We start from the raw sequence: 10304 nt of genomic DNA on the forward strand, positions 1-10304 counted from the left end.
CTTTTCCCATTTTCTTGTTTTTTTCCCTGAAGTAAAAGGAACAAAAAGAATCAAGAAACGAAGTTACTAAGGAAAGCAAGTTCATTTTTTGTCTTTTTTTTTTATAGTTGGTGGCTTGGTGGGTATGACCTAATTTCTGTTTTTGTTTCTTTTTCTGGTGAGAGAGGAAGCTTTACATTTCAAAAATCATCTGTTCATACAAGAAAGGAAACATTTTTTTTAAAGATTTTGTTTTGGGGTTTGTCATACGTTCCCTTTACGTGTAGTTTCTTTATCTTTTAAGGAATTGTGTCTTTTTTGCTTTTGGGGTTGATAATGACTTTCTATGTTACCATATAGAAATTATATGAAATGGGGTTTAGCTAAAATTGAGCCTTTATGGTTTTAATTTTCTAAAATTTGTATTTTTTGTATAGTTTTAGTATATGTTTGCAATTGTTAGTTTCCGCATTATGCCTTGCTATTTTGATCCAAACAAAGGGTAGCTGCTTTCTTGGTTCATATCATTGGCCCCCTTTTGTTTCTGTTGATTGAAAAGACAGGATAAAAGTACTGTTGGCTTTATATTAGCTTTTCTTGAAGGAACCTAATTGAATTTGTGCTGTAAAAGGGTAAACTTTTCTTGAACTTTTTTTATTTATGTTACTTTTGTGAATGAGAAATATAGAGGGATAATCATCATTTGTGATTTATCATCAGCAGATATGATGCTGGCTTTTGCAAGTCCTTCCTGCTGCAGTGTCCATACAAGTTCAACTTGCCATACTTTACTTAGAGAACTAGAGGTACTTCATTTTTTTTTGTCTTGATTTTGTTTGCTTTGAGGGAAGCTTCCTTTTGTTTTATTCTTGTTGTTTCATTGGGGAAATTGGGTATTTAATTATTGAGGGAATGTTCTGTTTACTGAAGGAACCTTATTAATAATTCTTGATACTCCAAATTTTCATAAATTTATGTGTTTTGAGGTTGAGTGGATGTTGCTACTCGACTGAAGAGCGGGATTTTGCTATTCTGGCTGAGTAGCAATGGCGGAGGCAGGATTTTTACCAAGGGAGTTTAGAATATAAAGAGTTGAGGACACGAAGAAACCAAGGGTTCCAACATCTAGTATATATACATAAAAAATAATCTTGACCTTATATATATAGCATACCTTGGCTCTGCCCCTGTTGAGGAGTGGGACTTGCCGACCCCAACTTGTTTGGGACTGATACTTCGTTATTGTTGTTGTTCTTGTGGGCTAAAGAGCTGGTCTTGAACATAAGTAGTCACCTTTTGCTTTGAGTGGTCTGTTAATAGTTTAGAAGTTGGAACTTGGCATTAGTGTTCTTGCTATCATGGTAGATCAATCGAGTTGGAATAGTTCCCCTTTCCTCTATTTTACGTAAGTTGAACTCATTTAGTAGTCTGTATGTTGTAAAATGATGTATCAGAAGAGTTCTGATAGGAATGATTAATGTTTTCATTGGCTTTGAATTCTCGTGTACCTTATTATTGATTAAGTTTTGGATTCGGGATTGAGGTATAGTTGATTGATGGTTTGTTTGTAGTTAGAAGTAAGAATCTTCAATTCCTAATTTCAAATTTCTGAAACTGTAAGTTTCGTAAGCCAAAATGGATTAGTAGTTTTCTTTCCCTGTATATGCGAGAATACGAACTCAGTCAACCAAGTTAGAACTATGAATGTGTAAGTTTTATTTAACTGTATTTATCTGATGTCCAGCAAATATGGAAGGACATTGGAGAGACTGAAGCTGATAAAGACCATATGCTGTCGGAGCTGGAGAGAGAGTGTTTGGAAGTTTATCGAAGAAAAGTTGAAGAAGCTGCAAATACAAAAGCATGTCTTCATCAATCTGTTGCAACCAAAGAAGCCGAGGTTGCAACATTAATGGCTGCTCTTGGTGAACTCAATGTTAATTCACTGGTAATGAACTCTTCTCCAGTTCTCTTGGTGTTGGAAGAGTTATAGAAAATATTACCCTTACATTTTTTCAGTTCCTTTAATCTACTAGTACTGCTTTCTCTTTAAGATAACGGGATTTGCTAAAAGTCATGAATAGGTTGAGGATTTCTCTGGTTATATATGAACTTTTACAAAAGTTAGTTCTTTTCAAAATAACCGAAATCTCCTAGAACCAATCCAATAGGACACGGTTCAAACCTCGGTGGATAATGGCCTCCTCTCTCTACCCTTCTCCACTTAAATACCAGAATTTGGTCTTCGTAAGGTGCAAACCCGTGATGTACGCCTGACCCACACATCATGTGTTGCGCTCTTATGACTAAACCAAAGCCCTGTGGGCAACTTTCACAAATGTTAGCTTACAGGCTGTTTCTTTATGTCTCATATTTGGCATCATTTTAGCTTTATAAGGTTGTCTGGGAAATTTTAGATGACTTCTACTTCAATGTCACTGCACCATGAGATATGGATAAGTCCATTTCAATACTTTAAAAGTCAAACAAACATCATGTGTATGCTAATGCTTCTAAACCATGCTTTCTCAACAACAGAAACAGCCAGAGAAGAAGTCAGCATCATTGAAGGAGCAACTAGCATTAGTTACACCACTTATCGATGATTTAAGAGTTAAGAAAGATGAAAGAGTTAAGCAGTTTGCAGATGTAAAGACACAAATCGACAAGATAACTAGTGAGATTTCCGGGTATTCTAATATCATCAATGCCGTGAGTTCCTTAAATCTGGAAGATCATGACTTGTCACTGAGAAACCTCTCCGAATACAAATCTCATCTTCGTGCTCTTCAAAAGGAGAAGGTATTCATGGATTGACTTGCATTTTAACACGGAACAAAATGTTTGTGGTTAACCATCATGAGTGTTGTACTTTTGGTTAATGTTGAGTATGCTTATTTTAGCAAATTAACCAATAAATATCTTTCCCGCCTGCAGTCTGAACGGATCCAAAAAGTTGTGGACTGTGTAAATGAGGTGCACTCTTTGTGTGGTGTGCTGGGGCTGGATTTTGGCAAAACTGTGAGTGATGTGCATCCAAGCTTGCATGAAACAAGCCTGGGACAATCCACTAACATTAGCGTCAGCGCATTGGAAAGTCTTGAACAGGCCATCTTCAGACTGAAGACAGAAAGAAAAGTTCGATATCAGAAGGTATTGCTTACTTCTGTCTTCTCTTAGATTTTTCTTCTTTTCCAATTTTGATCTCATCATTGATGCAGCTAAAAGATGTTGCTGGATTGTTGTTTGAGCTTTGGACCTTAATGGATACAACCAGAGAAGAAAAGAGTAAGTTATCGAGGATCACTTGCGTTCTTCGTCTTTCTGAGGCAGAGGTTACAGAACCAGGTGCTCTTTCTTTGGAGGTTATTCAACAGGTTTGTGAGCATTTACAATCTTTTCAAACTTATTGCCTTTCTGTCTTGTTCCCACTACTTCTCCTTTTTATTTCCCTTGGCCAGCTCATACAACAACAACAACATACTCAGTGTAATCCCCACAAGAGGGTGATATTACGCAGCCTTACCCCTACCTTGTGAAGGTAGAGAAGTTGTTACCGATAAACCCTCGGCTCAAGTGAAGAGCACAGAAAAAAATGGAGAAAGAACAGTAGCAATCACTAATAGTACGATAAACGAAGCGAAGAAAAGAACAAGTAATAGTAAAATGTTGCATATAGGCAGTTCACCTCATAATAGGATTCTAATGAAACTAGTGCAGCATAGAGTCAAATGTACTAGTGCATTGGACTGATTTCCCGCAATTGCAACCACTGATCTGTCACTAATGATAATTTCTCAGGCTGTAGAGAAGTTTAATTTTGTCTATGACTTTGATTTTGATAGATATCGACAGAAGTGGAGAGGCTGACCAAATTGAAAGCAAGCAGGATGAAGGAGTTGGTCATAAAAAGGAGAGCAGAGCTGGAGGACATATGCTACAAAAACCATATCGATCCTGATCCAAGTACTTCAGCCGATAAATCTAGTGCAATGATAGACTCTGGTAAGACATCAAATCTCGGATACATAAAGTTGTATTCCTCTAAGATGTCGCACAGAAATGAATTCAATCTTCATTTGAAGGTCTTGTGGACCCTTGTGAACTCCTGGAAAATATTGAAGCACAAATAAGCAAAGCAAAGGATGAAGTTTTAAGTCGAAAAGATATAATGGATAAAATAGACTGGTGGCTTTTTGCTTGTGAGGAGGAAAACTGGCTTGAAGATTATAACCAGGTATAAATCAATTGATTTCCTGTAGGCCAGTGACATAGCTAAATCGCAGATCTCCGTTTACTATTATTTAATCCAGTTACTCTAGTTTTACTTTTGATGTGTGTTAATTATAGATTTAAATTCCTTGTCAAATGGAGTACAATAGTTGTAGATTTACTTTGTCCAAAGTTTGAGTAATGCTTTTTCTGTAATCAGGATTATAGACGTTACAGTGGTGGAAGAGGTGCTCACATAAACTTAAAGCGGGCTGAGCAAGCTAGAATTAAAGTGACTAAAATTCCAGGTAATCTACTCTGACTTCCTTGTTTTCATTTATCTTGGATATTCCGATAAAAACTGAAATCGACTGCATTTCTTTTCAGTCGTGGTTAACGCTTTGATTAACAAGACACTAGCTTGGGAAGATGAGAAACAGAAGTTGTTTCTTTATGATGGGGTGAGTTCTCCTGCTGCTAGAGTTCTCTAGATCTCTTCTTTTGGTTGCGCTGTTTTTAAAATGAATTGGTCTCTACTTGTAGGTGAGATTGGTGTCAATATTGGAGGATTACAAAGTGGTTAGACAGCAGAAAGAAGAGTCAAAGAAACGTGCTCGGGTAATGTCAAATATTCTCATCTATCAATTAATATTAATGTATGAAACACACATAAAATTTAGGAGAATGCATGATGTAGATGTCACTTGAACATAATTTATCATTGTAATCTACACCTTTTTATGTGTCTTGAACAAGTCCAAAGATGAGGAAAGAGCATCCAATTCCTTTGGTTTTGACAGCAGCAATGTTCGACCCTCGTAAAATCTTTTTGTACAGGATCAGAAGAAACTCCATGATATGCTGCTGGCAGAGAAGGAATCTGCATATGGTTCCAAACCTAGCCCGAGAAGAAGCAGCAGCTTTAGGAAGGCAAATGGTTACCATGCCAATGGACATGGATCTGTTACACCCTCGCCACGCAGGAGCTCAATGTCTTGTGCAACTCCAGAGCTCTTAACACCCCGTTCCAACTCTGTGCGGCACAATGGTTATTTCAAGGAAATGACAAGGCTCTCTACCGGCCCTCTCAACTTTGTGGCTATGGCTAAAGAAGATACCGTGTCATTCTCTTCTATTTCCGGTTCTGATCCAGAATCTCCACTTCAAGCTTGAACTCACAAATTGAGTTGGTATGTCTGTCTCATCAATTTTCTATCAAATTATAGAGTTCAGTGTCATTTCAATTCTGGACTTTTCAAGAATCTCTTTCTTGAAAATAATTTTTTTCGCTACCCTCTCGTGATATTTTTTTAGAACTCATGAATAAGTGTTTCAGTTCTTACTTGTGGTGTGAAAGCCATCTAATCATTCGTTTATTGTCCTCCTATTATACTTTATATTGCTCTGCCTATTACTTTAAAGTGCATCTGATGAATTGCTTCAACGTCGAATACTATTGTTTCAACTTACTCAAGTGTCATGTTTCAGCATAATATCTCTTTCACTTATTGTATAATTGTCTTTACAGGTTGATGATTGTTTCATCCGTAGCACAACTGTTTCCCAGGTCACATTCAGAGAGAATACCACCTACAAAATGCTTGTGAATACTGAAGGAAATGTACATTAATGTAATGCTGTGATGTGTTAGGCAATTCTGGAGCAACGAGTAGAGCTTTTCGAGGACCTCCTTGTGCATGTTGATGGTTGGAGATAACAGGTCCCGGAAAATTGCTGACCACTGTGTATTTGTAAGATATTTCTTGTTTTATCGTTTACCTGTACATACATTTGCAATAGAATTTTCACCATACTTTCTTTGGATTGTATAATGTATAGTCTTTCCGGAAGCTAGATCCTAAGATGAGTTTGTTTCATGTATTGCTCACATTACTCTCTTCATGTTTGTTTGCGCGAAAAAAATAAATAATTTTTGTAGCACCTTACCATCCATGGCTAGTTGAAGCTTTTTTCTTTGGAGTCAAATATTCTTGTAACATAATGTGAGTACCACCAAAGCTTAGAGTTTTATGTTGATGGTGGGAGTCTTTTACACAATACATGTGCAATCCATTCTCACTGATTTCCTTCCCTTTTTCCCTTGCCTAATCTTCCAATGTATATAAAATAATGAGCAGTCTTGCGTACGAAGTATTTCATGTTCATACAGTGTTTGGGGAAGGGCCGCACTCAAGGAGGTATAGTGTTGCCAACTACCCTAACACAAGTATCAATAATTGATTTCATAGCTCGAATATGTGACATTTTAGGTTACACAGAGGCAAATTTTACTATTGCCCTGAAGCTCTCATTCAATATCTCTCTCAATTTCTATGGATCAACCTAATGTTAGATTATATTTTCATGGCATGAACCAATTTCTTTGCTTCGATTCCACATCACATTTAAACCATGGGCATAGGAGAGGATGTTGTTTGGATCTAATGGTACTATGTGACACCTTTAGAGTGACAACCTTATCTTAGAAGAATTTTCCATTTTTGAATTCACATACATGTGAATGACCTTATTTTATGTAAAAACTATAGTCTATAGGGTCATGTGGATCCCCCATATTAAATATTTGGTCTTACCTATGGACTTACAAGTTAGAAATAGACAAATTAGCCAGGCTGTGGATTTTCATTTTTCTGGCCAGCTCAACACACTCAATATCATTAGAAAGTGATTTTCTTTTAAATTAATTGTAAGTCTTATTACATGTAATTTTCAGCAATTTAAATAGAGAATAAAATGCGATGATTAATTACTATTTGAAGAAAATAACACCACAATATATTTGTCATGAACAAGAATTCAGTGCAATTTATATAATCGGCCTCAATTTGTTTTTCTTGAGGTACCATGTATCAAGATCACTTACATAAGTGTATTTAATTAAACAAAGGGCATAGTAATATTATCCCATAGACAATTACATCCATATTTAGCTAAATTATCCATCACTTGAGCTAGAGGGGCAGAAGGGTAAGAAAGTTACACTATATATACAATGCCATTTTTTAAATGTATATATAACATATGTACTCAAACTTTCTTGATGAAAATTCTGCTTCCACCATTGCACGGTGCAAACTTGATTCATGACAAGGTATCATTGGCTAATTCTTCTTTTGGTGGAAAAGACAATGCCTAAATTACTCTCTATTGCAAACATGTATAACAATTCCTTTGATTATTGTGATACAAATATGTATTAAAAAAATCATCTGGTACACTAAAGCTCCCACCCGTTATGCATAAGGTTCAGAGAAAGACCAGACCACAAGTGATACAATATATGTATATATGTAAATAGTGTTCCTTTTTTTCTCTCTTTTTGCTATTATTGTGTCACCAATATAACATTTGAAAGTTATCACATGTAGCCACTATTTTCAGATATAGCCATTGTTTTCACATATAACCACTATTTTCACATATAGCCATTTGTTTTCACATATAACCATTGTTTTCACATATAGCCATTGTTTTCACATATAACCATTGTTTTCACATATAACCACTATTTGACATATGGCCACTTGCTATCAGAAGCTAATTAGATCTGGTAACTCTGGAGTTTTTTTACTAGGTACATTATATGTACATATTTCAAAAGGATTAATTGCATATGGTGCAATTTTCACTCCATCATTTTGCATCAAATCTTCATCAAATTTCTCCCAATTATCAGTAATTACTGTCCTCAACTTGCTCTCATTTTCAAGATTCTGATCACCATTTTTTTCGCGTACAACAACTATACCTTTACCATCCTGTTGATATGGAATAATTCGCGATTCTTTTTCAGAAACTCCATTGATTATTTCTTCGAGTTCCTTAATATCTTCATAAGGAATTTGCTCAATTGTTGGAAACTCTGCTGCATTTTTCACCCCTATACTTTGACATAACTCGAAATATACTGACAATTCTTCACCTTGTATTGTAGCTTTTTGTACAATCCTAAGTGCCATGCTAGCTTCAACTTTTCCAGCAGAATAAATCCGCAACAGAATTCTAGCAATTCCATTGCAAATTCTGCTGTATACGTCGAAAACTTCAATCATGACACAATCCATAGCTTCAAGAACAAGAGGTACAACAGCATTACCACATAATGGCCTAATTTCAAGCAACATATCAAGTAAATATTGCAATTTTTGTAGTAGAACAAGATCTTGAATCATGGAATAATGTCCTTCAACGAAAACAACAACATTATTATTATCATCATTGACGTGTTCCAAATTTTGTAAGTTCCTCCTTTCTTGCAAATTCATGAAAAGAAGGGAGGATTTTTGATCAAGATAGGTGAAATAAGCGCGAATAAATTCATTTATTCCCCATATCTTATAAGGATCTGAATATCCATCTTTGAAATTTGATAAATCGAATGGTAGCCTCCCAATCCTTTGTATAGCTGGGATTTTAGAACTATAGACACCATGCATGAGCATTAATCCTTTAATTGCAACAACCCAGCTCTTTGTTTTTTCCATACGTAAAGAAATGGACCAAATGAGAGATTTTAAGTGGCTAGGAGATAATCGTAGCCACTTATAAACGCGATCAACATTTTTCATGTCGATTGTTAATTCATCATGACTCGTAGCTTTAATCACAGCAGCTTCCATTTCTGGATTTCGAAATGATGTTCGTCTTGAGAGGCTAGCAAACCAGAGGCTTTTATGATCTTTTACTAAACCAAAAGCTTTTCTCCATAGCCTCATTGTTTGTAAATTTTAAATTCGGTGTTTTTTTTTTGGTTTTTTTAGGTATGTGATTTTCCCCTACTTTTTTCTCTTTCTTGATATTCAAGTAAAAAAATTGGCATTTGCTTAAGGAATTAGGAACAAAAAAGAAGAACAAATGACCAGAGAAAGAGTTAGGTGGTAGGGGAAACACACATGACACAAGTTATGAAAAAAGTATATAAAATAAAGGAAACCACATTTTGTGAGGTTTGTTAGAATTTTACTAATTTTGTGTAGTTCTTGTATATTGGAACATTTTATTTTTTTTGTGTGTGTATGGTTTTCGTAAATAAATCAACTATTTATCAAGAAAAAAAAAAGGGAACTCTTAAGTAATTGTTTTAAAACAAAATAAACATGTGTGTGTTCGTGATAAGAGGGGGTTGGCATGGTAAAATATTCATTTGTTTGTGTTAAGATTAAGATATCTAAATTCGAATGGATATATATATTATAAGATGCTGTTTCGAGATATGAATGCTGAATGATTAAGACTGTTTGTTTTTCAACATTAGAATGTGTATCATTTATTTATTTTTATACGTAATAAATGCACAATTGAAATCATTGGATCATTCATTTATTGTCCTCTTTGTTTTGTTAGTAGTTGATGGTGGTGTGCGGAGAATGTGTGGTGATTGATAATGGTGTTGGTGATAGTCGATAGCGATGCTTGTTGTGATGGTGAAAGTGGTTCATAGTAGGGACTATGGTGGCGGAGGTAGCATCGACAATGACAATAGTAGTGGTGGCAATAGATATAATTATGATGATGGAGGTGGTAACGACTAATAGTAATGGTTGACAATTGTGTTGGTTCAATCCTCCTAGAGAACACTTTCTATGGTGTTGTAAAGGAGCTACAATTTACATCACCAAGTGGTCCAAGAAAATGACATGTTGATGTGCCATATGAGACCAAACACACTTCATCTATCCACATTATTGAGGAATTTATTGATTCTAACTACTTTTTTCCTAGCTTTAAAATAAAAATCGTATAATGTATTATTGTACTTTGCATCCCACATTTTTTTTGTTAAGAGGTGTATCCAGGATTTATAGTTTATGAATTTCTACAATGATCTCAAATTAATATGCAATAATAACTGAGTTCACAATCAAATCTATATAAATATTTGACATCGGCTACCACTGAGGAGAGTTGTGGACTTATGGATGACATCCTTCGCCTTTAATTAGGAGTTTTGAATTTCGATCAATGAAAATGAAAAACCTTTTGATAAGGAGCGTTTTACCCTCAGTGTGCCTTGTTGTATACTACTGAGAAACATTGTGAATGGAATGGAAGAAATCCTTCACCTTTTAAGTACAAGTCTTGTATTCGAGCTC

The 10304-nt window shown here is 35.3% G+C and overlaps 2 protein-coding genes across 3 annotated transcripts; one reads left to right on the plus strand and one right to left on the minus strand.

The window, feature by feature from the left end:
• The first annotated feature begins 456 nt into the window (after positions 1–456).
• On the plus strand, positions 457–5659 carry LOC125813140 (65-kDa microtubule-associated protein 6-like). 2 transcript variants are annotated; one of them, XM_049492627.1, is made up of 12 exons: positions 457–611; positions 703–785; positions 1724–1927; positions 2518–2781; positions 2917–3132; positions 3201–3356; positions 3825–3984; positions 4065–4216; positions 4412–4499; positions 4579–4652; positions 4735–4809; positions 5029–5659. In XM_049492627.1, the coding sequence occupies exons 2-12, from the start codon at positions 705–707 to the stop codon at positions 5362–5364; spliced, it is 1806 nt and encodes a 601-aa protein (XP_049348584.1). In that variant the 5' UTR covers positions 457–611; positions 703–704; the 3' UTR covers positions 5365–5659. The 2 variants fall into 2 exon arrangements, with proteins under 2 accessions (XP_049348584.1, XP_049348585.1); XM_049492628.1 differs by lacking the exon at positions 457–611 and having other exon boundaries at positions 623–785.
• Positions 5660–7736: 2077 nt separating this feature from the next.
• On the minus strand, positions 7737–9087 carry LOC125813150 (putative clathrin assembly protein At1g25240). The gene has a single exon (XM_049492640.1). The coding sequence runs from the start codon at positions 8925–8927 to the stop codon at positions 7743–7745; it is 1185 nt and encodes a 394-aa protein (XP_049348597.1). The 5' UTR covers positions 8928–9087; the 3' UTR covers positions 7737–7742.
• Between the last annotated feature and the right edge of the window lie 1217 nt (positions 9088–10304).

This window comes from Solanum verrucosum, unplaced genomic scaffold (genome assembly GCF_900185275.1).
Source record: "Solanum verrucosum unplaced genomic scaffold, falcon-dt-bn FXZP01000236.1, whole genome shotgun sequence".
Lineage (NCBI taxonomy): Eukaryota > Viridiplantae > Streptophyta > Magnoliopsida > Solanales > Solanaceae > Solanum > Solanum verrucosum.

Coding starts and splice junctions, on each gene's coding strand:
- LOC125813140 (XM_049492627.1), top strand. CDS start 705: ATGATGCTGGCTTTTGCAAGTCCTTCCTGCTGCAGTGTCCATACAAGT. Junction 786..1,723: donor CTTTACTTAGAGAACTAGAG/GTACTTCATTTT, acceptor TCTGATGTCCAG/CAAATATGGAAGGACATTGG. Junction 4,653..4,734: donor AGTTGTTTCTTTATGATGGG/GTGAGTTCTCCT, acceptor CTCTACTTGTAG/GTGAGATTGGTGTCAATATT.
- LOC125813150 (XM_049492640.1), bottom strand. CDS start 8,927: ATGAGGCTATGGAGAAAAGCTTTTGGTTTAGTAAAAGATCATAAAAGC.